The sequence below is a fragment of the Mytilus californianus genome, unplaced genomic scaffold (assembly GCF_021869535.1).
Source record: "Mytilus californianus isolate M0D057914Y unplaced genomic scaffold, xbMytCali1.0.p SCAF_1, whole genome shotgun sequence".
In the NCBI taxonomy this organism is placed as follows: domain Eukaryota; kingdom Metazoa; phylum Mollusca; class Bivalvia; order Mytilida; family Mytilidae; genus Mytilus; species Mytilus californianus.
The window spans coordinates 40,813,893-40,839,779 of NW_026262581.1; the positions used below are offsets into that span (position 1 = coordinate 40,813,893).

A 25,887-nucleotide genomic window follows, 5' to 3' on the forward strand; every position below is an offset into this window, starting at 1 on the left:
TTGATTTAATTGTGGGGATTGATGAAAGGAAACTCCCTTTTTATACGACTGCAAACAAATTTTTGGGATCGTATAATGGTATGATGTCGTCGTCTGCGTCCGAAAATCGATTGGTTTCCGGACAATAACTTTAGTTGAAGTGTATGGATCTCTATGAAATTTTTTAAGAAGGTTCAATACCACAAAAGGAAGGTTGGGATTGATTTTGGGGATGATTGTCCCAACCGTTTAGGAATTAGGGGCCCAAAAAGGGGCCCAAAACAAGCATTTTTCCAGTTTCAGGAAAAAAACTTGTGTATTAGTATTTCGATTGCTCTGAAATTGTACCACAATGTTTAATACCACAAGTAGAAGGTTGGGATTCATTTTAGGGGTTATGGGGGCCAACAGTTAAGGAATTAAGGGCCAAAAAGAACCAAAAACAAGCATTTTTCTAGTTTCCAGACAATAACTTATGTGTAAGTGTATGGATCTCTCTGACATTGTACCACAAGGTTCCATATAACAAAGGGAAGGCTGGGATTGAGTTTGGGGTTAATTGCCCCAAACATGTAGGAATTAGGGGCCAAAACAAGCATTTTTATACGACCACGACTGCAAAAATATTTTGCGGTCATATATTCGTATGACGTTGTCGTCATCGTCATCCAAAGACACATTGGTTTTCGCACTCTAACTTTAGTTTAAGTGAATGGATCTCTATGAAATTTTACCATAAGGTTCAATACCACAAAAGGAAGGTTGGGGGTTATGGTACCAACAGTTAAGGAATTAGGGGCCAAAAATAAGCATTTTTGTAAATTCCAGACATAACTTGTGTGTTAGTGTATGGATCTCTCTGACATTGTACTACAAGGTTCCATATCACAAAGGGAATGCTGGGATTGATATTGGGGTAATTGCATCAAAATTTTAGGAATTAGGGGTAAAAAAAACAAGCATTTTTCTAGTTTCATGACAATAACTTGTGTGTAAGTGTATGGATATTTCTGAAATTGTACTACAAGGTTCCATATCCCAAAGGGAAAGCTGGAATTGAGTTTGGGGGTAATTGCCCAAAACATTTAGGAATAAGGGGCCAAAAAGGGGCCAAAAATAAGCATTTTTCTAGTTTCCAAACAATAACTTGTGTTCAAGTGTAAAGATCTCTCTGAAATTGTACTGCAAGGTACCATACCACAAAGGGAAGGCTGGGATTGATTTTGGGGGTAATTGCCTCAAAATTTTAGGAATTAGGGGCCAAAAAGGGGCAAAAAAACAAGCATTTTTCTAGTTTCAGGACAATAACTTGTGTGTAAGTGTATGGATCTTTATGAAATTGTACTACAAGGTTCCATATCACAAAGGGAAAGCTGGGTTTGAGTTTGGGGGTAATTGCCCTGAACATTTAGGAATTTGGGGCCAAAAAGGGGCCTAAAAACAAGCATTTTTCTAGTTTCCAGACAATAACTTGTGTGTAAGTGTATGGATCTCTCTGAAATTGTACTGCAAGGTACCATACCACAAAGGGAAGGCTGGGATTGAGTTTGGGGGTGATGAAACATAAGGGGGTTCAAAAAATCTGGGGGAAGGATTTTTTTTTCCTTTTTTTTTCTTTAAAATTTTCCATTTTAAATTGGTTATTTCTGATTTATATATAAAAGCAAATAATAATGATATGGTTTGAATAGGTAAATTAAAATTTTTTAAGTTCTTAGACCACATTCATTCTGTGTCAGAAACCTATGCTGTGTCAAATATTTAATTACAATCCAAATTCAGTGCTGTATCAAGCTCGAATGTTGTGCCCCTACTTGCCCCAACTGTTCAGGGTTTGACCTCTGCGGTCCTATCAAGCTGCGCCCAGCGGAGCATTTTATTCTAGTTTCCAGACAATAACTTGTGTGTAAGTGTATGGATCTCTCTGAAATTGTACTACAAGGTTCCATACTACAAAGGAAAGGCTGGGATTGAGTTTTGGGGTTATTGCTCCAAGGGGGTTTCAAAAAGATGGGGGGGGGGGGGGGGGATTTTTTTCCCAATTTTTTTAAGGGATTCATATTTTTTTTTTTAAATTTTCAAAATTTTGAATTTTTGAAAAGTTTCAAGAAGAAATCTTCAATTGCACTGTATTGCGCAATGGATTTATAAGATCTTTGACCACATTTATTTTGTGTCAGAAACCTATAATATGTCAAAAATTTGATCACAATCCAAATTCACACAGTATCAAGCTTGAATATTGTGTCCAAATTTGCCCCAACTGTTCAGGGTTTGACCTCTGCGGTCGTATCAGGCTGCGATCAGCAAAGCATTTTATTGACCTTTGCTGCAGAGTTATGGAACTTTGTCAGATTTTAATAAAATTTTCACTTGTTGAACAATAACTTGAGTTTGCTTGGATTGATTTAGTGTAGAATTTACATAATTGTTGGAGTTTGTGAACATAACAAACTGTTTGATTTAAACGATATCCTCAGGCATATTTTCTAAAGAGCCATTTTATTTGCTTATGATTAAATGCCTTCGAAATATCCCATTTTATTCTTGTAATAATCTCAATATGCACAATAAGGGTGTATCATGCACCCCTTGTGCAGCTGTTTATTTGAAACAACTTTTTTATTTTTACAATAGGTGCCTTCAACATTACAAAGGAGGCACAGCAAAAGTCCAGAATGGCACAGTCTAAAGTTGATGGAACACAGGGAATGCTGAATGAGTCTATGAAAACAAGAGCTGAAGTGGAGAAAATGCTTGAGGAAAACCGTAATGCATTTAATCAGAAAATACAGGAAAATGAAGCTGAACTGAATGAGATTGATGACAAAGTATCAAGTCTTGGTAGTAGAATAGCTGATCTTAATGAAATGGTAAAAAAAAATTTTCTTTGCCATAGCACCATTCATCTCCAGTTATTTGTGGGTTTTTTGTTGCTCATTCTTAGTTTTCACTGTAATGTTGAGTATAATGTTGTTTACCACTTTTTTATGCCCCCGCCGTAGCGGAGGGGGCATTAAGTTTTACCCTTGTCTGTCTGTACGTACGTCCCAAAATTGGTTTCCGTTCTCTAACTTGAGTTTGCCTCAACCAAATGTTATGAAACTTATACACGATGCTTATTACCACAAAATAAAGATCAAGTTTGAATTTTGGTAGCGTCACTCTAACTGTTCTAGAGTTATGCCCCTTTATAAATGGAAAAATTACAAAATTTTTAGTTTCCTTTCTCTCACTTAAGTTTGCCTCAACCAAATGTTATGAAACTTATACACAATGCTTATTACCACAAAATACAGATCAAGTTTGAATTTTGGTAGCGTCACTCTAACAGTTCTAGAGTTATTCCCCTTTATTGTCGAGCCTTCAACTTTTGTCGAAAAAGCGAGACATAGCGATCCTACATTCCATCGGCGGCGGAGCCCACAAATATTCACTCTGTGGTTAAAGTTTTTAAAATTTTGATAACTTTTAAACTATCCTGGATTTCTACCAAACTTGGAAAGAAGCTTGTTTATGATCATAAGATAGTATCCAGAAGTAAATTTTAAAAAAAAAATCCTATTTTTCCGTATTTTACTTATAAATGGACTTAGTTTTTCTGCCAGGAAACATTACATTCACTCTGTGGTTAAAAGTTTTTAAAATGTTGATAACTTTCTTAAACTATCCTGGATTTGTACCAAACATGGACAGAAGTTTGTTTATGATCAAAAGCTAGTATCTAGAAGGAAATTTTTATTAAAATTTTGTACTTTTTTATCCCTATTTTACCTATAAATGGACTTAGTTTTTCTTCCAGTTAACATTACATACAGTCTGCAGTTAAATTTTTTAAAACATTTATTAGATTCATAAACTATCCTGGATTTTTACCAAACTTGGACAGAAGCTTCTAACAATAAAAAAATTGTATCGAGAGGAATGTTTTTATTAAATTTTTCCTCATCTCATTTTTGTTGAGCCTGCAATTAACAGCCAAAGTAGGCGAGACACTGGTTTCCACGGAACCCTTACGAATTTTAAATGGAAAAATTGCAAAATGTTTAGTTTCTGTTCTCTAACTTAAGTTTGCCTCAACCAAATGTTATGAAACTTATACACAATGCTTTTTACCACAAAACACAGATCAAGTTGAATTTTGGTGGCGTCACTTTAATCATTATCGAGGTATGCCCCTTTATAAATCGAAAAAGATTGCAAAATGTTTAGTTTCCGTTCTGTAACTTAAGTTTGCTCCAACCAACCGTTATGAAACCTTTACACAATACTTATTACCACAAAACTTAGATCAAGTACAAATTTAGGTAGCGTCACTTTTATTGTTCTTGAGTTATGTCCCTTGATAATGTTGTATGCAAGCGGGGGCATCATCTGTGTCCATGGGGACACATTCTCCATTTATTTTACCTCACCTGGCCTAAAAGGCCAAGTGAGCTTTTCTCATCACTTGGCATCCGTTGTCCGGCATTGCTGTCGTGTCCGTCTTAGTTGTCTTGTTAACTTTTACAAAAATCTTCGCTGCTGAAACTACTGAGCCAAATTTGATAAAATTGGCCACAATCATCATTAGGGTATCTTGTTTAAATAATGTGTTTGATGACCCTGCGTTCCAACAAATATGGCCAACATGGCTAAAAAAATAACATAGGGGTAAAATGCAAGTTTTGTCTTATTGTCTTGAAAACTGCTATAAATAGAGAAAAATCTGCCGGGGGCAAAAATGTTCAAAATGATGAGATCTACATATTGTCTATTTCCTTCAAAACTGTCAGACGACTTCTTATATGAGTTATTGCCCTTAGATGATGAATTTTACTGATTTTTTTTTCATGTTTGCCTAATATCTGAAAAACTATAATAGGTAGGGAGAAACTTATATACAAAGAATGATCAACAAGACAAGATCTACAAATAAGTCCAATGGTCGAAATCATCAGACGACTCCTTATTGGAGTTATTGCCCTTTAACGACAATTTTTTTTGCGTTTTTGCCTAATATCCAAAAAACTATTACAGATTGATAGAAACTGAAATAAGCGAAATAATCAGCAAGACAAGATCCACAAATAAGTTGCCAGTGTTGAAATTGCCTGACAACCCCTTATTGAAGTTATTGCTCTTTGATAAGGATTTTTACCATTTTTTTGCGTTTTTGCCTAATATCTGAAAAAACTATAATAGATAGATAGAAACATAATTAAGCAAAAGTGATCAGCAAAACTTGATCTACAAATAAGTCAAATAACGGAAATCACCAGTCGACTCCTTGTAGGAGTACTTGCTCTTTAATGATGATTTATACCAATATTCTACATTTTTGCCTATCTTGAAAACTATAAAAGATAGATAGACACTTTAAATAGCAAAAATGATCTACAAATAAGTTAAATGTTGCCAACATTGTTGATTTACTCTTTATAGGAGTGATACACCTTATCGCTATTCCTGCTTGACCCGAGAATCTGTCCCGCTCGAACTTTTGACGTCATACAACAATCACTTTTCCATTGTGGCGTCAGACATTTTCTATTATGACGTCAAAATTTTACAGGAACTTATGTGATGTCCAGTAATGGCGGACAAATAGCGATAAGGTGTATTGCCTTAACTGATATTTTTTTACAGTTTTTTTGTGTTTTGGGCAAAAATTAAAGAAAATAGAGAGAAACTTACATGTAAACAGAAAAAATTATCAGCAATACAAGATCAACAAACAAAAAAAAAAATTTTTTTTCTTCATGAATTCTATTTAAGTCCACAATGTTGGCGAGAGTCCATTGTTGAAGATGCTCATAGACCTAGGTGAGCGACACAGTGTCTTTAGAGCCTCTAGTTTCATTTTTGCCTATTATCTTTAAACCTATCATAGATAGAGAGAAACTTTAAATGGCAAAAGTGATAAGCAAGACAATATCTATAAATGAGTGAACATGGCCCAAACCATCAGTCAACTCTTTATTGGAGTTGTTGTCCTTAAAGATGATTTTTACCAATTTTTTGCATTATTGCCTTTTTTTAATCTTAAAAACTATAAGAGATAGATAGAAGCTTTAAAAATCAAAAGTGATCAGCAAGACAAGATCTACAAATAAATCTACTGGCCAATGTTTTCAGTTGAATCTTATTGGAATAATTGCTCTTCAATAACGATTTGTACCTTTTTTTTGGTGTTTTTGCCAAACTATAATAGATAGATAGACACTTTACATAGCAAAAATGATCAGCAAGACAGGATCTGTGTATAGGTCTAATTTTCTCTAGTAGACTCTTTATAGGAGTTATTGCCCTTAAATGATGATTTATTATTTTTTATCCTTTTTTGTGTTTTGGCCAAAAACTCAAGAAGATAGAGAGAAGCTGTAAACAGAGGTAATGATCAGCAATACAAGAAAAAAAAATAGGTTTTTGTCATGAATTATATTCTAGTCTACCATGTTGGAGAGTCCATTGTTGAAGGTGCACATAGACCTAGGTGAGCTAGAGCCTCTACTTTATTCTTTTGACCTTGACATTGTCTGTCTTTCTAATGGTTTTGATTGCTTTCTTAATGTCTTCTCCACCCCTTTTAATATTCAATACAGGGTATAACAACAACTTTTTTTTAGTTTATTATTACCTCCATATCTGACTTGTTTGATACTGCTTTAGAGTCTTTGTAAATTAAAAGATTATGCTTGAGAAAGGAAAAGCTACATTTTGGGGCTTATTTAGCCCTGTTAATTCACAAAAAATTAAACATTGTTTAATCACAATTTTTAAGCATCAGTAGAAAGGCTTTTCAGAAAATATGAATATTAACCAAACCTTAAAGACACAATTTAACTGTGATGTCTTTAAAGTGATGTTTGTAAGAGATATTTGTAAGATTTTTAATTAAAATAGGCTAGTTGTTAGAACACTTTGGCTAAATAAACATAAAGCATAACCCAAAATTATTTTTGTAAGATTTTTAATTAAAATAGGCTAATTGTTAGAACATTTTGGCTCAATAAATAAAGCATAACCCAAATTTTTTTAGGGCTAATCTGGCCCCAAAATTGTACCGTGTCCTTTGCATATGTTTATCCATTTAGACATTTATGTAGGTGTATCAGTAATATTTTAGCATAATAAATATTTGAAAATCATAAAACCTTTGGTTTTTATAAGCCCGTTTACAGGACGTATTATGGTATACCGATGCCGTCTGTCCGTCGTCAACATGTCGGACATTAACTCAAAAATGCTTTAACCAATTTGCATAAAACTTTTTGAATTGTTTTATCTATTGACGTGAGCTCCCTTTCGTTTTTTATAATATTTAGATTTTACGTTTCCGAGTTACAGGGTTTTATTCATAAAAAAAGGGGGGATTTTCCAGTTTTCGGACAAAAAACTCAAAAATGCTTTCAGCATTTCTTATGAAACTTTGGTGAATTGTTTGTATATATTGATGTAAGCTCCCTTTAGAATTTTATAAATTTTACATTTTACATTTCTGAGTTATGGGGTTTTGTTCATTAAAAAAAGGGGTGATTTTCCAGTTTTCGGACAATCAGTCAAGAAAGCTTTCACCAACTTGCAAGAAATTGTGATGAATTGTTTATATCAATTGACATGAGCTCCCTTTCGATTTTTATAAATTTTAGATTTTATGTTTCCGAGTTACAGGGTTTTATTCATAAAAAATGGGGTGATTTTCCAGTTTTCGGACAAAAAACTCAAAAATGCTTTCAGCAATTCTTATGAAACTTTGGTGAATTGTTTGTATGTATTGATGTAAGCTCCCTTTAGAATTTTATAAATTTTACATTTTACATTTCTGAGTTATGGGGTTTTGTTCATTAAAAAAAGGAGTGATTTTCCAGTTTTCGGACAATAACTCAAAAATGCTGTCACCAATTCTCATGAAACTTTGGTGAATTGTTTATATCTATTGATGTAAGTTCCCTCGTTATTTTCATAAATTTCTAATATGACATTGAGAATTAATTGAACTTTATATGTTTATAGACTAACAACAGATTTACTAAGTATTGCACAACAGCAAGAAATCTTTAATTGAATATAAATTCAATTCAACCAATTTCAAGTTCTTTGACTACATTTATTCAGAAACCTATAATATGTCAAATATTTATTTTTTATACTTTGTTGACTAATGATTGGTTTTTTTTATACTTTGTGGACTATGAAAAATTTTACATTTATGTCCAGGTGCTAACATTTTGATGTATTTATCTTGAAAGCAGAGCATCTGTGTCTTACTTACTACTGCTAAATTAAGCTTTACTTCTACATTACAGGTTTGTGATGGAAGAGGGGACCCTTGTGATGATGTCTGTGGAGGTGGTGGATGTGGCAAGTGTGGAGGAATCAGTTGTGATGGAGGTGCTCTTACCAAAGCTGACAATGCCATAGATCGGGCCAACCAAGCAAAACTGTTATTAGACATTAAAGAAGTAGATGCCAATACAATGCTTACAGAGGTATAAAGAAATAAAAAAAACTTATGTAATCAACGATTTTGTCTTGCTCCTCATTGGCCCTTTTAAAGCTTATATGGTTAGTAGTACTTTTATTGAAGTAAAATTTAGCTTAGATATGAAAACAACTGAAGTGTCAGTTATACAGGTCATACTGATTATAATTGATAGAATTGAAGCTGACATCAACCAATAAATCATCTATATACGTAGGTGACCTCAACCAATGAATCATCTAGATGCTTGAGTGACATCAACCAATAAATCATTTGTATATTTAGTGACATCAACCAATAAATCATTTCCCTTAGCTATTTAGGCCTAAAAAAAAAATCTGTGTTTCCGGTAACATCATTTTTGTCGAGCCTGCGACTTTTGTCGCAGAAAGCTCGACATAGGGATAGTGATCCGGCGGCGGCGGCGGCGTTAGCTAACTTCTTAAAAGCTTTATATTTTAGAAGGTGGAAGACCTGGATGCTTCATACTTTGTATATGGATGCCTCATGTTACGAAGATTCTGTCAGTCACATGTCCAATGTCCTTGACCTCATTTTCATGGTTCAGTGACTACTTGAAAAAAAAGTTAACATTTTTTGTAATGTTAAATTCTCTCTTATTATAAGTAGTAGGATAACTATATTTGGTATATGCGTACCTTGCAAGGTCCTCATGCCCGTCAGACAGTTTTCACTTGACCTCGACCTCATTTCATGGATCAGTGAACAAGGTTAAGTTTTGGTGGTCAAGTCCATATCTCAGATACTATAAGCAATAGGTCTAGTATATTTGGTGTATGGAAGGACTGTAAGGTGTACATGTCCAACTGGCAGGTGTCATTTGACCTTGACCTCATTTTCATGGTTCAGTGGTTATAGTTAAGTTTTTGTGTTTTGGTCTGTTTTTCTTATACTGTATGCAATAGGTCTACTATATTTGGTGTATGGAATGATTGTAAGGTGTACATGTCTAGCTGGCAGGTGTCATCTGACCTTGACCTCGTTTTCATGGTTCAGTGGTCAAAGTTAAGTTTTTGAGTTTTGGTCTTTTTTTCTAATACTATATGCAATAGGTCAACTATATTTGGTGTATGGAAATATTTTATGATCTATATGTCAGTCGCGCAGGTTTTATATGACCTTGACCTCATTTTCACGGTTCATTGCTCAGTGTTAAGTTTTTGTGTTTTGGTCTGTTTATCTTAAACTATAAGCAATAGGTCAACTATATTTGTTATATGGAAGAATTGTTAAACTGTACATGTCTGCCTGGCATGGTTCATCTGACCTTGACCTCATTTTCATGGTTCATTGGTCAATGTTTAGTTTTCTTGGTTAATGTTAAGTTTATGTGACAGTTGTAATAAAGCTTTATATTTAGGACTATCAACATAATATCAATGATTAGTAAAGAAGGCGAGACATTTCAGCGTGTGCACTCTTGTGTTAAATAGGGTCGGTAGGTCGGATTATTTTTTTTTTTTTTTTTTTTTTTTTTTTTTTTTTTTTTTTTGACATTGTAAACGAAATCCGAAAAATTATCATGGTTTTTCCAAGTCCGTGTCCGTAATTAGTTTCAAATACCGGAAGTGCGGCCATTTGCAATGTTTTTGAAGCACCTGCTGTGCAAATTTCTTGGATTTTAACCTATTTGGAATACCTTTTGACATAAATAAAATGTTTTACTGGCTTTCTGTGCAGTTAGATAAATAATTATGTCGATTAACAGAAGCCTGTGTCAAAAACAGGGTCAGTTGATACCAATTTTTTTTTTTTTTTTTTTTTGAAGATCCAATAAAAAAATTAGGGTCGGGGCTAAAAAAACACGGTCGGTCGGGTTACCGGAAACACAGATTTTTTTTTCTCTGCCTTATAAAAGTTTTAAAGGACCCCAAATTTTTATATGACCGCAAAAAAAATTTTGTGCTCGTATATTGGTATGACGTTGGCGTCGTCGTCGTCCGAAGACACATTGGTTTTCGCACTCTAACTTTAGTTTAAGTGAATGGATCTCTATGAAATTTTACCATAAGGTTTAATACCACAAAAGGAAGATTGGGATTGATTTTGGGGGTTATGGTACCAACAGTTAAGGAATTAGGGGGCCAAAAATAAGCATTTTTGTAACTTCCAGACATAACTTGTGTGTTAGTGTATGGATCTCTCTGACATTGTACCACAAGATTCCATATCACAAAGGAAATGCTGGAATTGATTTTGGGGGTAATTGCCTCAAAACTTTAGGAATTAGGGGCCAAAAAAGGGGCAAAAAACAAGCATTTTTCTAGTTTCATGACAATAACTTGTGTGTAAGTGTATGGATCTTTCTGAAATTGTACTACAAGGTTCCATATCACAAAGGGAAAGCTGGAATTGAGTTTGGGGGTAATTGCCCAAAACGTTTAGGAATAAGGGGCCAAAATAAGCATTTTTCTAGTTTCCAGACAATAACTTGTGGTCAAGTGTATGGATCTCTCTGAAATTGTACTGCAAGGTACCATACCTCAAAGGGAAGGCTGGGATTGATGATGGGGGTAATTGCCTCAATATTTAAGGAATTAGGGGCCAAAAAGGGGCAAAAAACAAGCATTTTTCTAGTTTCCAGACAATAACTTGTGTTCAAGTGTATGGATCTCTCTGAAATTGTACTGCAAGGTACCATACCACAAAGGGAAGGCTGGGATTGACGATGGGGGTAATTGCCTCAATATTTTAGGAATTAGGGGCCAAAAAGGGGCAAAAAACAAGCATTTTTCTAGTTTCAGGACAATAACTTGTGTGTAAGTGTATGGATCTTTCTGAAATTGTACTACAAGTTTCCATATCACAAAGGGAAAGCTGGGTTTGAGTTTGGGGGTAATTGCCCTAGACGTTTAGAAATGTGGGGCCAAAAAGGGGCCAAAAAACACATTTTTCTAGTTTCCAGACAATAACTTGTGTTCAAGTGTATGGATCTCTCTGAAATTGTACTGCAAGGTACCATACCACAAAGGGAAGGCTGGGATTGAGTTTGGGGGTGATGAATCATAAGGGGGTTCAAAAAATTTGGGGGGGGGGGGGATTTTTTTTTTTTTCCTTTTTTTTTATTTTTTTCCTTTTTTTTTCTTTTAAAATTTTCCATTTTAAGTTGGTTATTTCTGATTTATATTTAAGAGCAAATAATAATGATATGGTAGGAGATACACACCGAACAGGATGTGTAAATTATTATATAATAAGTATTGTGCAATAGCAAGAAATTTTCAATTGCACAGTATTGCACAATAGCAAGAAATCTTCAATTGCACAGTATTGTGCAATAGCAAGAAATCTTCAATTGTACAGTATTGTGCAATAGCAAGAAATATCCAATAGCACAATATTGCGCAATAGCAAGAAATTGTCAATTGTACAGTATTGCGCAATAGCAAGAAATATTTAATTGCACAGTATTGTGCAAAAGAAGATACTTCGTATAAATTGCTTATTTCTTGACCAATTTCAATGGGGTTTTATTCTTGAATTCTTGGGGTTCTTTAATATGCTGAATCTAACCGTGTATTTAGTTTTTGGATTTTGGGCCCCGTTTTTAAATTGGTCCACATTGAGGTCCAAAGGGTCCAAAATTAAACTTTGTTTGACTTTTATCAAAAATTGAATTATTGGGGTTCTTTGATATGCCGAATCTAACCGTGTATTTAGATTCTTAATTTTTGGTTCTGTTTTCAAATTGGTCTACATTAAGTTCCAAAGGGTCCAAAATTAAACTTAGTTTGATTTTAACAAAAAATGAATTCTAAGGGTTCTTTGATATGCTGAATCTAAACATGTATTTAGATTTTTGATTATGGGCCCAGTTTTCAAGTTGGTCAAAATCGGGGTCCAAAATTAAACTTTGTTTGATTTCAACAAAAATTGAATATATGGGGTTCTTTGATATGCTGAATCTAACCATGTATATAGATTTTTGATTTTTGGGCCCCGTTATCAACTTTGTCCACATTGAGGTCAAAAGGGTCCAAATTAAACTTTGTTTGATTTCATCAAAAATTGAATTCTTGGGGTTCTTTGATATGCTGAATCTAACCATGTATTTAGATGTTGGATATTGGACCATAATAGGTGAATGTACAATTTAAAATTTTTAAGTTCTTAGACCACATTCATTCTGTGTCAGAAACCTATGCTGTGTTAAATATTTAATCACAATCCAAATGCAAAGCTGTATCAAGCTTGAATGTTGTGTCCATACTTGCCCCAACTGTTCAGGGTTCGACCTCTGCGGTCGTATCAAGCTGCGCCCTGCGGAGCATTTTATTACAAATCAACTGATATCTTGCATGTTTGAATTTTCCTGTCAGTCTAAACTGGAGATGGGTAAAGGGAGACAATCCTAATAATAGCAGAACTGTATGGAAAAAAATGCTGGAATTTGTTCATTATCAGTAATTAATAATTAAACAAAATACAAAGGGATCTGGAAGTACGAAATTTGCAGACAACACAAGTCTTAAATGCATAAAATACAAATAAAAAAATCTTCATTTTGTCATTATTACACAATGATGTCCAAAAGAATGGACTTAGAATGGAAATTGATTTAAGTATAACAAGCTGGTAAATTATTTGCATAAGATATCATGTAAATATTATTTTATTAATGTATTTACTCATGCAACATAATTCCATTAAATTGTTTCATATGTACATATTGCATTGATATTTCAGATACAGCAAGCACAACAAGAAGCAGAAGAAGCTAAAGATCAAGCACAGATGGCTTACGATGAGGCAATGAAAGCTAAAAATGAAACTGAAAAAGCTAAACTCATGTTGCAGAATGTGCTTTCTGATGTACAAGATTTCTTGGGATTAGGTAGAGCAACGCCAGATGATGTGAAAGAGGTAATTTTTATAGACCTATTTTACGTTGTTATCAGATTTGTTTCAGACTCTACAAGAATGAATTTCACCTTATTTGAAAGGAATATGCAAGCTAAAAATGAAATGGTACAAAATAATACTACAACTATACTTGCATTTAAAGCATCTATACATTTAAACCTTTGTCAACAGTCATCTCTACATATGTTTTTTATTTGGGTGGCTTCCCCCTCAGTAGAAACTTATTTCATAGTACCTCATATTTTTTTATGCCCCCGCCGAAGCTGAGGGGGCATTAAGTTTTACCCTTGTCCGTCCGTACGTCCCAAAATTGGTTTCCCTTCTCTAACTTAAGTAAGCCTCAACCAAATGTTATCAAACTTTTACACAATGTTTATTACTAGAAAACACAGATCAAGGTTGAATTTTGGTGGTGTCCATTTAACCGTTCTAGAGTTATGCCCCTTTATAAATGGAAAAAATTGCAAAATTTTTCATTTCCGTTCTCTAACTTAAGTTTGCCTCATCCAAATGTTATGAAACTTATACACAATGCTTGTTACAACAATACACTATCAAGTTTGAATTTTGGGGGCGTCACTTTTACTGTTCTAGAGTTATGCCCCTTTACAAATTTTTCATTTTTTTCCCCCACAAATATCAGTCATTATTCAAGTAATTTTTAAAATTGGAGTTATCTTCCTTTGTCCATGATTATTTTATATTTACACAATTGTTATTTTTAGTTGGTATTGAGAATGTGATTGTCAGGATGATGATGGTTTAATTTGTTGTTGTTGAAATCTTGTAAAATTTACTAACACAAATTACTTATTACTGACATCTCAAAAAAGGTATACTGATTGCATCCAAAAAGGTTTTACATCAATTATAGACCAGATGCATTTGCATGTCAAATTACATGGCTATGTTTGAACAGTTTCCTAGAAAGGGTCATACTTACATTATGAGCATTACAATTATTCTTTTGAATCACTTTCAAGAACAATGAAAAGGATTAATAGAACTTTAAAATATGGTCTAATTAAGATGAAAGCAAAATACAATAATTGGGAGTTCAGTTGACTCAAAATTTCGGATGAGTGGAAGTTTTCTCGTGGTCCTGAACTTTGTTGCATATAACTATATGTATTTCGACTCCTAATGAGTCGAAATTTTGGTTGACTCGAACTAAATTTACGGTCCAAGGTTAATAAAGACATTCAAAATTCATTATTTATCTCGAACTAATACACATATGTCATAACATGACATCGGGGATTTAAATGGATTGAAGAGTTAATCTGACAATACACGTGTAATTAAATTTCTGGTCACTGACCACTGTATTGATTTATGACATAGTTTTTTCCACGAGTGTTTACCTAAGAAAATCTTTGATCACCATGAAAAATAATTAGTAATACATTGTTATAGTTTATGAAAACTTATTTAAAATGTTTTAAAAACAATTAACCTTAATCATTCACTAATGAGCTTGGTTGTGTATAAAGTAGGGATTAAGACTTCCAATGGTGATCAACTCAAAACTACTCAATCAGCGTCTTTAATCTTTTTGTATTTTCTCTTAAAGAAAAAGATTGAATTGTTTATGCCTTCAAATGACTGAAATAGCGACATGAATTATATATTTATATCTCCAAACATCTTACCATATCTGCTTAGACCTGGAAAAAGTTATGGTGACATCAAGCTATGTCTAGTTGAATAGGCACAGATACTCACAAAGTCCTTTTTGATATCATCTAGGGAACATTGTTGTAATAACATTAAACAGTACCACTTTAAATGTAGAAACTTGACATAATATAGCTGTCAAGAAACTAGACTTGATATAGCTGTCAAGAAACTAGACTTGATATAGATGTCTATAGCCGTCAAGAAACTAGACTTGATATAGCTGTCTATAGCTGTCAAGAAACTAGACTTGATATAGCTGTCTATAGCCATCAAGAAACTAGACTTGATATAGCTGTCTATAGCCATCAAGAAACTAGACTTGATATAGCTGTCAATTATTTATAAATTTCAATACTGTTGCTAAGCCTTAAAATTGTTAACCTTTTTTTGTAGATAACTGAAGAGGTACTTGGTATGAGTATATCACTGACTCCAAACCAAATCATTGAGTTGGCACAGAAAATAAATGAAACCATTCAGGGTTTACAAAATATTGATTCCATTCTTAATGCCACACGAGATGATTTAGATAAAGCACAGAAGCTTAAGGAGAGGGCAGAAAATGCAAAGTAAGAACTTAAATTAAGAACATTACTGTTAAGGGTTATGTCAATCACCAATGGCTTCATTACCAATTTATCTGATTGAAAATGTAAAAGGCAATTATTTTTTACAGAAATTTGAACAGAAGAAGGCATCACTTTTGGTCCCTCGAATTTGAAAATAACATAATGCCATACATTTGTTGTGTAATCCTTCATAAGTTCCCAAGATTGTCAGACATTGGAAATTATCAAGGATCCAGAGACAGTCATTTTTGCCTGTCATGACTGATTGAAAATCTATATGAAGGAAATGGAATTTCTAATATTGGTCAAGTTGTATTTGAAAATTTACTAAGATATAGAATTCCAGTTTAAAAGACATTGATATGCATTATTTATAACAAGAGGCATTTAAACAATTCATTTCTTATGATAGAAGAAAAAATAGAAAAATTATGGGTTTCTTAGATGAGGAAAAATCTTAATATAATCTAAACCTATTAATTTCTACGACACATAAAAGTTTTTGTTCATTAAAATGAGGAGAGTCTAGCTTTTTCAATGAGTGAATAATGTCTGTATCTTGTCACCAATAGTTGAAAGTTTCTTTAAAATGGTCCACCTCAAGATACCCATTTTGTTTCATTTTGATACGACCGCAAAAAAAATTTTGTGGTCGTATATTGGTATGACGTTGGCGTCGTTGTCGTTGTCGTCCGAAGACACATTGGTTTTCGCACTCTAACTTTAGTTTAAGTGAATGGATCTCTATGAAACTTTACCACAAGGTTCAATACCACAAAAGGAAGGTTGGGATTGATTTTGGGGGTTATGGTACCAACAGTCAAGGAAAAAGGGGCCAAAAATAAGCATTTTTGTAACTTCCAGACATAACTTGTGTGTTAGTGTATGGATCTCTCTGACATTGTACCACAAGGTTCCATATCACAAAGGGAATGCTGGGATTGATTTTGGGGGTAATTGCCTCAAAATTTTAGGAATTAGGGGCCAAAAAAGGGGCAAAAAACAAGTATTTTTCTAGTTTCATGACAATAACTTGTGTGTAAGTGTATGGATCTTTCTGAAATTGTACTACAAGGTTCCATATCACAAAAGGAAAGCTGGAATTGAGTTTGGGGGTAATTGCCCAAAACGTTTAGGAATAAGGGGCCAAAAGGGGGCCAAAAATAAGAATTTTTCTAGTTTCCAGACAATAACTTGTGTTCAAGTGTATGGATCTCTCTGAAATTGTACTGCAAGGTACCATACCACAAAGGGAAGGCTGGGATTGATTTTGGGGGTAATTGCCTCAAAATTTTAGGAATAAGGGGCAAAAAAGGGGCAAAAAAACAAGCATTTTTCTAGTTTCAGGACAATAACTTGTGTGTAAGTGTATGGATCTTTATGAAATTGTACAACAAGGTTCCATATCTCAAAGGGAAAGCTGGGTTTGAGTTGGGGGGTAATTGCCCTAAACGTTTCGGAATTTGGGGCCAAAAAGGGGCAAAAAAACAAGCATTTTTCTAGTTTCCAGACAAAAACTTGTGTTCAAGTGTACGGAGCTCTCTGAAATTGTACTGCAAGGCACCATACATTGTAACACAATGGGAAGGCTGGGATTGAGTTTGGGGGTGATGAATCATAAGGGGGTTCAAAAAATTTGAGGGGGGATTTTTTTCCTCTTTTTTTTCTTTAAAATTTTCCATTTTAAATTGGTTATTTCTGAATTATATATAAAAGCAAATAATAATGATATGGTTTGAATAGGTAAATTAAAAATTTTTAAGTTCTTAGACCACATTCATTCTGTGTCAGAAACCTATGCTGTGTCAAATATTTAATCACAATCCAAATTCAGTGCTGTATCAAGCTTGAATGTTGTGTCCATACTTGCCCCAACTGTTCAGGGTTCGATCTCTGCGGTCGTATCAAGCTGCGCCCAGCGGAGCATTTTATTTATAAATTGCCCTAGATCACTGAAGAGCCAGAGATAGAATAATCAAAGACACCAGGCTATAATTTAGTATGTCAGATGTAAAAAAAACTTTCTTTAAGAGTGATGGTAGAGCATAAACCAAATCATCATTCATCATTTAACTAATTTTGGCTGAAAGAAATTATCAAAATAATTCAAAAACTGTACCTTAAGTACATTGTGTGAATGATTTAAAAAGTATATGCCATTTTTTCATTTGTTGAACCTTAGTTTTATTCTTGATAATAATCCCTGTCTTAATCAAGCAATTTGATAATGTACTACATGTAATAGGAAATATTCTGATAATGAAATCTGTCCTTATTTACCAAATATTTATTTTAAGCAAATTATATCATAGAATATAGGCAACCAATAAACTTGCAAAGAAAAAAGTAGTCTTTTGGCGCTAAACAAATTCTAGCTGATTTATTTAACTCTGATGTGCTTGTTTGTATTGAAAACTTAATTATTGTAGAGGTGATGCAAATACTATCCTAGGAAAAGCCCAGGATGTTCTGAACAACTTGAAGGGAGCTACATCTGCCCAGAATTCAGCTACAATTGCCATTAATAAGGCTGACAATGACATAACAGATGCTGAAGCAGACCTAACACAGGTAAATAGAGAAAATGGTTCAGAATGAAATACAACTTTTCTGGATGATAGTAATACAGTGAAGTGTTATGAACATAGATTACAATCATTATTCTCACTTGGGGTGCTAAAAATATCAGTACATTAGAAGGGCAATTTTCACCCTCTCACACACATCTCTGGTACCCAGAACGGAGTTTAAACTAGAATGGGTACTTTGGGGGCCTCGGTTGGTCAAAGTTGTCCCCTACTTTGACCTGGAGATCAATCTTCTGATATCTCCCTGGTTTGTCTGTTGCCGCTGAGTGACCCGGTGGTTCTCTCCGAGTACTTAGGCTTCCTCCACCATAATAACAGACTTCCCGGTGTCCTAGCACTCCCTTTGTGTTGGGTGGGGATTGATCATCCTTGTTAAAATAATTGTCGTATAAATATATGTTAGTGACACATCAACATTAATCCTGATAGGGAGTGAACATGGATGCCACTGTACCCTCGCAGCTTTTGATGGGTTCTTCGGATAACAGAGGCATTTACCAGTACATACATACATACATACATACATAATTGCCTCAAACGTTCAGGAATTAGGGGCAAAAAAGGAGCCAAAAACAAGCATTTTTCTAGTTTCCAGACAATAACTTGTGTTTAAGTGTATAGATCTCTATAAAATTGTACAACTAGGTTCCATACAATAAAGGGAAGGCTGGGATTGAGTTTTGGGGTAATTACTGCAAGGGGGGGTTCAAAAAGTTTTGGGGTTTGTTTTTTTTCCAATTTTTTGGGGGGGTTCATATTTTTTTTCTTGAAAATTTTTGAAATTTCAAATAATTGCACAATATTGCGCAATAGCAAGAAATCTTCAATTGCACAGTATTGCACAATACCACAGTATTGGACAATAGCAAGAAATCTTCAATTGCACAGTATTGCGTATTAGCAAGAAATCTTCAATTGCACAGTATTACACAATAGCACAGTATTGTGCAATAGCAAGAAATCTTCAATTGCACAGTATTGAGCAATAGCACAGTATTGCGCAATAGCAAGAAATCTTCAATTGCACAGTATTGCGCAATAGCAAGAAATCTTCAATTGCACAGTATTGAGCAATAGCACAGTATTGCGCAATAGCAAGAAATCTTCAATTGCACAGTATTGCGCAATAGCAAGAAATCTTCAATTGCACAGTATTGAGCAATAGCACAGTATTGCACAATAGCACATTATTGCGCAATAGCAAGAAATCTTCAATTGCAGAGTATTGCGCAATAGCAAGAATATCTTCAATAGAAAATAAATACAAATCTTTTAACCAATTTCAATGGGATTAATTTAAAGTCTTTAATTTTTGGGGGTTCTAACCTTGTATTACTTTTTCGGATATTGGGCTACATTGAGGTCAAAAGGGTCCAAAATTAAACTTTGTTTGATTTCATCAAAAACTGAATTATTGTGGCTGTATGATATGCTGAATCTTGTGCATTTAGATTTTTTATTTTGGGCCCTGTTTTCAAATAGTCCATATTAAGGTTTGAAGGGTCCAAAATTAAACTTTGTTTGATTTGAACTAAAATTAAATTGTTGGTTTTATTTTTATATGCTGAATCTAATCATGTTGTTAGATTGATGGAATTTTATGAAATTTGGACAGAAGCTTGTTAATGACCAAAATACAGTATCCAGAGCAAAATTTTGAAAACATTTATTTTCATTTTTCCATATTTTACTGATAGATGGACTTAGTATTTTTTTTAAATTTAACAAGTAGATGTAGTCTGGGGTTAAAGTTTGTTACACATCAAATACTTTGTTAACCCTTCATAGAATTTTATTAAACTTTTTTATGATTAAGAGATAATGTCTGAAGCACACTTTTGAAAATATATTTTCATTTTCAGTATTTTTCTGATAGATGGACCTATTTAGTTAACATTTACAGACAGTTTGGGATTACATTTTTTTTGACATGATTAGTTTGTTAACCTTTATGGAATGTATGAAACTTGGACAGAAGCTAATCTTCAAGACCCAGAAATAGCATCAAAAGAGAATGTTTGAATTTTTAGCTCACCTGGCCCGTTAGCTTTTTACTAAAATCTTCTCCTCTGCAACCACTAGGCCAAATTCAACCAAACTTGACCACAATCATCATTAGGGTATCTAGTTTAAAAAATGTGTCCGATGACCCCTCCAACCAACCAAGATGGCCGCCATGGCTAAAAATAGAACATAGGGGTAAAATGTAGATTTTGGCTTATATCTCTGAAACCAAAGCATTTAGAGTAAATCTGACAGAGGGTAAAACTGATTATCAGGTCAAGATCTATCTGCCCTGAAATTTTCAGACAAATCTGACAACCTGTTGTTGGGTTGCTGCCCCTGAATTGGTAATTTTAAGGAAATTTTGCAGTTTTTATACGACCGCAAAATGCGGTCGTATATTGGTATGACGTTAGCGTCGTCGTCGTCGTCCGAAGACACATTGGTTTTCGCACTCTAACTTTAGTTTAAGTGAATGGATCTCTATGAAATTTTACCATAAGGTTCAATACCACAAAAGGAAGGTGGGGATTGATTTTGGGGGTTATGGTACCAACAGTTAAGGAATTAGGGGCCAAAAAGGGGCCAAAAATAAGCATTTTTGTAACTTCCAGACATAACTTGTGTGTTAAGTGTATGGATCTCTCTGACATTGTACCACAAGGTTCCATATCACAAAGGGAATGCTGGGATTGATTTTGGGGGTAATTGCCTCCAAATTTTAGGAATTAGGGGCCAAAAAGGGACAAAAAACAAGCATTTTTCTAGTTTCATGACAATTACTTGTGTGTAAGTGTATGGATCTCTATGAAATTGTACTACAAGGTTCCATATCACAAAGGGAAAGCTGGAATTGAGTTTGGGGGTAATTGCCCAAAACATTTAGGAATAAGGGGCCAAAAATAAGCATTTTTCTAGTTTCCAGACAATAACTTGTGTTCATGTGTATGGATCTCTCTGAAATTGTTCTGCAAGGTACCATACCACAAAGGGAAGGCTGAGATTGATTTTGGGGGTAATTGCCTCAAAATTTTAGGAATTAGGGGCCATAAAGGGGCAAAAAAACAAGCATTTCTCTAGTTTCAGGACAATAACTTGTGTGTAAGTGTATTGATCTTTATGAAATTGTACTACAAGGTTCCATATCACAAAGGGAAAGCTGGGTTTGAGTTTGGGGGTAATTGCCCTAAACGTTTAGGAATTTGGGGCCAAAAAACAAGCATTTTTCTAGTTTCCAGACAATAACTTGTGTTCAAGTGTATGGATCTCTCTGAAATTGTACTGTAAGGTACCATACCACAAAGGGAAGGCTGGGATTGAGTTTGGGGGTGATGAATCATAAGGGTGTTCAAAAAATTTGGGGGGGGGATTTTTTTTCCCTTTTTTTTCTTTAAAATTTTCCATTTTAAATTGGTTATTTCTGATTTATATATAAAAGCAAATAATAATGATATGGTTTGAATAGGTAAATTAAAATTTTTTAAGTTCTTAGACCACATTCATTCTGTGTCAGAAACCTATGCTGTGTCAAATATTTAATTACAATCCAAATTCAGTGCTGTATCAAGCTTGAATGTTGTGTCCATACTTGCCCCAACTGTTCAGGGTTAGACCTCTGCGGTCGTATCAAGCTGCGCCCCAGGGGAGCATTTTATTGGTTATTATCTTGAATATTATTACAGATAGAGATAAACTGTAAACAGCAATAATGTTCAGCAAAGTAAGATCTACAAATAAGTTGTCATGACCAAAATTGTCAGTCGACCCCTTTAGGAGTTATTGCCCTTAATAGTCAATTTTTAACAATTTTTTGTAAATTTTTGTAATCTTTTACAAAAATCTTCTTTTCTGAAACTACTGAGACAAATTTAACCATACTTGGCCATAATCATTATAAGGGTATCTAGTTTAAAAAATTTGTCCGATGACCCCGCCTTCTAACCATCATGGCTGACTTGGTTAAAAATAGAACATAGGGGTAAAATGCAGTTTTTGGTTTATATCTCTGAAACTAAAGCATTTAGAGCAAATCTGACAGGTGGCAAAAATGTTCATCAGATTTAGATTTATCTGCCCTGAAATTTTCAGACGAATCCGACAACCCGTTGTTGGGTTGCTGCCCATGAGTTAGTAATTTTACAAAAATTTTGCAGTTTTTTGTTATTATCTTAGATATCATTATAATATCTAATATCTAATACTATTAATTATGATTTTAACCTTATTTTACATGATTTCCAAAGCATCAGTAAATACAGGTGAGCGACACAGGCTCTTGAGAGCCTCTAGTTTATAAATTTTAGATTTTACATTTCCAAGTTATGGGGTTTTATTCATTAAAAAAAGGGGGATTTTCCAGTTTTCGGACAATAACTCAAGAATGCTTTCACCAACTTGCAAGAAATTGTGGTGAATTGTTTATATCTATTGACATGAGCTCCCTGTCGATTTTAATAAATTTTAGATTTTACGTTTCCGAGTTATGGGGTTTTATTCATTAAAAAAAGGGGGATTTTCCAGTTTTCGGACAATAACTCAAAAATGCTTTCACCAACTTGCAAGAAATTGTGGTGAATTGTTTATATCTATTGACATGAACTCTCTTTCGATTTTTATATATTTTAGATTTGACGTTTCCGAGTTACAGGGTTTTATTCATAAAAAAAGGGGGATTTCCCAGTTTTAGGACAAAAAATCAAAAATGCTTTCAGTAGTTCTTATGAAACTTTGGTGAATTGTTTATATATCTATTGATGTAAGCTCCGTTTAGAATTTTATAAATTTTTCATTTATCATTTCTGAGTTATGGGGTTTTATTCATTAAAAAAGGGGGGGATTTTCAAGTTTTCGGACAATAACTCGAAAATGCTGTCAGCAATTCTCATGAAACTTTGGTGAATTGTTTATATCTATTGATGTAAGCTCCCTTTACATTTTCATAAATTTCTAATATGACATTGAGAATTAATTGAACTTTATTTGTTTATGGTCTGACAACAGATTTACTAAGTATTGCGCAACGGCACAGTGTATTGCACAACAGCAAGAAATTGTTAATTGAATATAAATTCAATTCATATAACCAGTTTCAAGTTCTTTGACTACATTTATTCAGAAACCTATAATATGTCAAATATTTAATTACAATCCAAATTCAGACCTGTATATATGTTATATTATAGTTCGTTTCTGTGTGTGTTACATTTTAATGTTGTGTTTTTGTTGTGTCGTTGTTCTCCTCTCATATTTGATGCGTTTCCCTCAGTGTTAGTTTGTAACCCGGATTTGTTTTTATCTCTATCGATTTATGAGTTTCGAACAGCGGTATACTACTGTTGCCTTTCTGTATCAAGCTTGAATATTGTGTCCATTTTTGCCCCAACTGTTCAGGGTTGGACTTCTGCAGGCGTATCCAGCTGTGCTCAGCGAAGCAGTTTATTGGTTTATATCTCTGAAACTAAAGCATTTAGAGCAAATCTGACAGGTAGCAAAAATGTTCATCAGATTTAGATTTATCTGCCCTGAAATTTTCAGACGAATCCGACAACCTGTTGTTGGGTTGCTGCCCCTGAGTTAGTAATTTTACAAAAATTTTGCAGTTTTTTATACGACCGCAAAAATTTAAAATTTTTTGGTCGTATATTGGTATGACGTTGGCGTCGTCGTCGTCGTCGTTGTCCTGCGTCGTCCGAAGACACATTGGTTTTCGCACTCTAACTTTAGTTTAAGTGAATGGATCTCCATGAAATTTTACCATAAGGTTCAATACCACGAAAGGAAGGTTGGGATTGATTTTGGGGGTTATGGTACCAACAGTTAAGGAATTAGGGGCCAAAAATAAGCATTTTTGTAACTTCCAGACAATAACTTGTGTGTAAGTGTATGGATCTCTCTGACATTGTACCACAAGGTTCCATATCACAAAGGGAAGGCTGTAATTGATTTTGGGGGTAATTGCCTCAAAATTTTAGAAATTAGGGGCAAAAAAACAAGCATTTTTCTAGTTTCATGACAATAACTTGTGTGTAAGTGTTTGGATATTTCTGAAATTGTACTACAAGGTTTCATATCACAAAGGGAAAGCTGGAATTGAGTTTGGGGGTAATTGCCCGAAACGTTTAGGAATTGGGGGCCAAAAAGGGGCCAATAATAAGCATTTTTCTAGTTTCCAGACAATAACTTGTGTTCAAGTGTATGGATCTCTCTGAAATTGTACTGCAAGGTACCATACCACAAAGGGAAGGCTGGGATTGAGTTTGGGGATGATGAATCATAAGGGGGTTCAAAAAATTTGGGGGGGGGGGTATTTTATTTTTTCTTTTTTTTTCTTTTTTTCCTTTTTTTTTTCTTTTAAAATTTTCCATTTTAAGTTGGTTATTTCTGATTTATATTTAAAAGCAAATAATAATGATATGGTAGGAGATACACACCAAACAGGTTGTGTAAATTATTATATATTATAAGTATTGTGCAATAGCAAGAAAGTTTCAATTGCACAGTATTGCACAATAGCAAGAAATCTTCAATTGCACAGTATTGCGCAATAGCAAGAAATCTTCAATTGCACAGTATTGCGCAATAGCAAGAAATATCCAATAGCACAATATTGCGCAATAACAAGAAATTGTCAATTGTACAGTATTGAGCAATAGCAAGAAATATTCAATTGCACAGTATTGTACAAAAGAAGATACTTCGTATAAATTGCTTATTTCTTGACCATTTTCAATGGGTTTTATTCTTGAATTCTTGGGGTTCTTTAATATGCTGAATCTAACCGTGTATTAAGTTTTTGGATTTTGGGCCCCGTTTTTAAATTGGTCCACATTGAGGTCCAAAGGGTCCAAAATTAAACTTTGTTTGATTTCATCAAAAATTGAATTATTGGGGTTCTTTGATATGCCGAATCTAACCGTGTATTTAGATTCTTAATTTTTGGTTCCGTTTTCAAATTGGTCTACATTAAGTTCCAAAGGGTCCAAAATTAAACTTAGTTTTTTAACAAAAATTGAATTCTTAGGGTTCTTTAATATGCTGAATCTAAACATGTATTTAGATTTTTGATTATGGGCCCAGTTTTCAAGTTGGTCCAAAATTAAACTTTGTTTGATTTCAACAAAAATTGAATATATGGGGTTCTTTGATATGCTGAATCTAACCATGTACATTGTATTTAGATTTTTGATTTTTGGGCCCTGTTATCAACTTTGTCCACATTGAGGTCAAAAGGGTCCAAAATTAAACTTTGTTTGATTTCATCAAAAATTGAATTCTTGGGGTTCTTTGATATGCTGAATCTAACCATGTATTTAGATTTTGGATATTGGACCATAATAGGTGAATGTCCAATTTAAAATTTTTAAGTTCTTAGACCACATTCATTCTGTGTCAGTAACCTATGCTGTGTCAAATATTTAATCACAATCCAAATTCAGAGCTGTATCAAGCTTGAATGTTGTGTCCATACTTGCCCCAACTGTTCAGGGTTCGACCTCTGCGGTCATATCAAGCTGCGCCCTGCGGAGCATTTTATTAAATTCTGTATTTTACTGATAAATGGACTCACTTTTTTAGTCAACATTACACTTTTACACTGACAGCAGCAATCGTAGGCGAGACACAGGGTTCCGCAGAACCCCTTACGAATTTTTCAGCTAGGAATGCACTAGTTTGTCTAGTTAAAGTAAGAAGTAATTTAGTGATATTTAGAATTATAGAC

The 25,887-nt window shown here is 33.9% G+C and overlaps 1 protein-coding gene and 1 long non-coding RNA gene across 3 annotated transcripts in view; one reads left to right on the plus strand and one right to left on the minus strand.

The window, feature by feature from the left end:
* LOC127701576 (laminin subunit beta-1-like) overlaps positions 1–25,887 on the plus strand; it is a 119,284-nt gene that overhangs the window by 87,776 nt on the left and 5,621 nt on the right. The window contains exons 24-28 of the mRNA XM_052205543.1: positions 2,617–2,852; positions 8,268–8,450; positions 13,151–13,327; positions 15,401–15,576; positions 18,006–18,147. Coding sequence (XP_052061503.1) covers positions 2,617–2,852; positions 8,268–8,450; positions 13,151–13,327; positions 15,401–15,576; positions 18,006–18,147 — 914 coding nt within the window. The remainder of the gene's footprint in view (positions 1–2,616; positions 2,853–8,267; positions 8,451–13,150; positions 13,328–15,400; positions 15,577–18,005; positions 18,148–25,887) is intronic.
* Positions 36–25,800, minus strand: LOC127703545 (uncharacterized). 2 transcript variants are annotated; one of them, XR_007982998.1, is made up of 2 exons: positions 25,565–25,800; positions 36–1,722 (listed from the first exon to the last, which is right to left on the minus strand). It is a non-coding gene; the product is annotated as an uncharacterized LOC127703545 (long non-coding RNA). The 2 variants fall into 2 exon arrangements; XR_007982997.1 differs by lacking the exon at positions 25,565–25,800 and adding an exon at positions 17,372–17,630.